This window comes from Artibeus jamaicensis, unplaced genomic scaffold, assembly GCF_021234435.1.
Source record: "Artibeus jamaicensis isolate MK-2021 breed Jamaican fruit bat unplaced genomic scaffold, CSHL_Jam_final scaffold_754, whole genome shotgun sequence".
In the NCBI taxonomy this organism is placed as follows: Eukaryota; Metazoa; Chordata; class Mammalia; order Chiroptera; family Phyllostomidae; genus Artibeus; species Artibeus jamaicensis.
In genome coordinates, this window is record NW_026522054.1 from 5,791,935 (window position 1) to 5,795,180 (window position 3,246).

General features: G+C 54.7%; 1 protein-coding gene across 1 annotated transcript; it reads right to left on the bottom strand.

Moving 5' to 3' along the window:
- Positions 1-1,550: 1,550 nt before the first annotated feature.
- On the bottom strand, positions 1,551-2,852 carry BECN2 (beclin 2). Its single transcript, XM_037150902.2, has one exon. It carries the CDS (start codon positions 2,850-2,852, stop codon positions 1,551-1,553), a length of 1,302 nt encoding a protein of 433 aa, XP_037006797.2.
- Positions 2,853-3,246: the final 394 nt, after the last annotated feature.

Sequence of the window (3,246 nt, forward strand, 5' to 3'; positions counted from 1 at the left end):
TAAGAGAAATGGGAGAAGCTGGATAAAGTACAGGTTTCCAGGAATGGGATAAGCTAAGTCCTGGGGCCTGAGGCACAGCATGGTGACTAGTCAGCTCTGAGCTGTGGATTTGAAAGTTGCTAAGAGAGTATGTCTCGAAGGTTGTCATCACAAGAAAAAAATGCAGTGAGATCATGGAGTTGTGAGGTATCTTGCTTATTTCCAGTTGCTGATCGAAGGCCAAACCTTAGTAAATATTAGCTCTCCCAGTGCCCCACCTAAGAGAGCGGAGATCTCTCCTCCTTGCACTTCCTTGAGGAAAAAATAACATTGTTTTCGTCGGATTTTCTGATAAAACCCCTTGCTTTCCATTCTCTCATTTAGTTTTCAGGCACCAGAAATAAGCCAGGTTTCAAATAATTGGCCCCCCGGGCCAAATGTGGCCCCCAAATGGTTTTTGACTCAAAATGTTTTAGAACATTGTAATTGGCTGCTCTGGTTTAGAAACCAAGGAATTGCCCAAACACCCAAACATACAGGTTGTCCGGAGAAGTTGGACACAGGGACCCGGGGTTCCAGGCTGGAATTGGCTGCCACGGCAAAGCCCTTGACCCCGTTGGACAGTTCATGTGCTTTTCAGTTTGCCACATTTTTAACAGGCCCGATTTTTCACTTTCTTGGCTCTCGGTAAAGACATTGAGAGTGCAGGTTTTCGGATTCTGGGTGGACTAGACAAGCAAGTCATTCTGGCCATGCCATTGAACTTCACCTCCCTGCAGTCATGGCAGGGACTTGAGATTTTGTTCTGAGAGCACAGGAGATGCCTGTGCCTACCGGGACACAATTTGCCTTTCAAAGTCTAACTTTTTTTTTTTTTTAATCTTTAGCTCTCCGCAGGGGCTCACCTCATGACCCCCAACAGAGCCTCAGACTCATCATCTACCAGCCCAAACAGTCTACTTTGGGCACCCAACCCCTCACCTCCAGGTGAGTCTCGACGTAACGGCACAGCCCGAGGACACACTTCTCACCTGAAATCATTGAAGGATGTGCAGCAATTTATTGAACGTTTCTCAGGGATGAAGGGCGGGGGGAGGGCTGCCACTATACATCACAGCAAAAAATGAAAACCTCTCACAGATACAGAGAACAGACTGGCCGCTGTTAGAGAGCAGGGGTCGGGGGTCGCTGGGTGAAAACGGTGAAGGGACTAAGCAAAACAACGACAACGACACAACCCCAACACAAAGGCACAGACAAGAGCAAGGCGGTTTCTGGAGGCAAAGGGGGGTGGAGGCAGGTAGAACAGGACAGAGGTGGGTAATCGGGATGAAAGGAGACAGGCTGGTAAACGCAGTACGAGAGGCAAATTCGTACACGTGAAATCTTACACGGCTTTAATCTGCTCTGGGCAGTCCTTTCGTCCCTCTTAGATCGTCGTCTGGGTAGCCATTTATTATTCAAAGGGATAGACCTGTTATATGCTTCAGTTTTACCATTGATCTAAGACTTCCACACATACAATATTCTACAGCAAGACCAGAGCCGTCTCCCTCAGGGGAAACACACGTTTATTTTTGACGGTACCTCGAGGAGACCCAGTCCAGACTGCACTTGAAATTCGTCAGCACGAGCTTGAGGGCCTTGCTCCAGCGCTCCTCCGTGTTCGAGCGGGTTCTGATGGAGTAGCACTCCCCGCCGGCCCCGGGCTCCTCTATGAGGCCTCGCCTCGCATGCATCCGGCAGGGCATGCAGACCCCCGGCTCCTCGCCTTTCTCCACCGCTTCCTTGAACTGCGTCATGCAGTCCAGGAAAGCCAGCAGGGCGCGGTCAGACGCGCTTCTCGAGGGACCGCTCTGCCCCTGGTGGAAGAACAAGGGCAGCTCAGGGGCGTCCTGGCCTAAACACTGCAGGTGGGAGCGGTTCCCGCAGGGGACCAGCCGGAACCTCCGGAACTGCAGGCCGACCTTGCGAGACAGGGCCAGGAGCAGCAAGGCGGCCTGCCCCCAGGCCGCGTTGATCTCGCCCCAGCCCACGGGGACGGCGGGGAGGCAGCCCAGCCTGAAGTTGTTGATACTGGCCACGGGGCCGTCATCCCGGATCTGGAACGCGAACCTCCAGGCGTCGGTTTCCTCCAGCCAGGCCAGCTGGGCCTGGGCGTACCGCAGCTGGTTCTCGGCGCTGTGGAGCTCGTCCAGCAGGCCCAGCTCCTGCCACCGCAGCCAACTGTAGTCCCGGTGGTACTGCCTTTCCCGCCGCTCCAGCAGCTCGGTCTCGGCCCGAGCCGCCTCCAGAGCCGCAGCCGCCCTCGCTCGGTCCCCCTCCACCTCCTCCAGCTCCTGGGCCAGCCGCGCCTCCTCCAGCTCCGCGTCCTTCAGCTCCTCCTGCAGCGCCTCCCTCTCGTCCTCGCCGCCACCAGCTCTCTCCATGGTCTCCAAACAGCGTTTGTAGTCTTGACTGTCGGACTCGGAGGTCATGAGCTGGGTGTCCAGATGCTCCAAGAGATGGTCAGTGCATTCCTGACACAGGGGCTGGTCCAGATCTTCTTCGCCAGAAAGGATGTCGAAGGTGCCCCGAATGGACGTCTGGATGCTGTGGAGGGTCCTCCCAGAGCCCAGCTCCCCAACCAGGGTGAAGTTGCCGGAACTGGGCCTGGACACCCTGCCATCACCAGGGCCAGTCCTGCCAGAGGCACCAGCCTGTAGCTTTTCAACACCTGTCTCCGCCGAGGAGGTGGGGCCTTCCTCTGGAGTGTCTCCTGGCTCCTGCTGAGCTGCGGGTTCTAGGCTGGTGTCAAGGCCCTGGGTCTCCCCGGACTGACTTTGCTTCAGGGGCTGGTAGCAGCGCTGGCAGAAGAAGCGCAGGGAGGACATGGTCGGCCGTCCTGAATCGCAGCTTCCACCCTTTGGTTCCTGCTGGCTCCCCTGTTACCTCTTCATTTAGGCTTTTAAAGCTCCTTTAGAGGAGTGATTCCTTCAAGATGCATGTCACCTGTCACCTTCCCACTTCAGATCTTACCACCGGTACCCTGCTTACATAGCAGCAACCCTCCTTCAGCCATTTTAGATAGGGAAGTCTTCTCAAAGGCAAATCGGATCATCTCACTGGCCTTTATAACACCTTCCGGGCATATCTGAAGAGGAGTCTTCTTTCTAAAACTAAAATCCGATCACCGTACTTCCCTCCTTAATATGTTTAATGCCCTTATCTAACCTTAAGATAAAGTCTGAGCATCTTAACCTGATATCAAGGCCTCTGGCCAGGTTT

What these genes read in the sequence shown, in the direction of transcription:
- BECN2 (XM_037150902.2), bottom strand. Translation starts at nt 2,852, where the DNA reads ATGTCCTCCCTGCGCTTCTTCTGCCAGCGCTGCTACCAGCCCCTGAAG.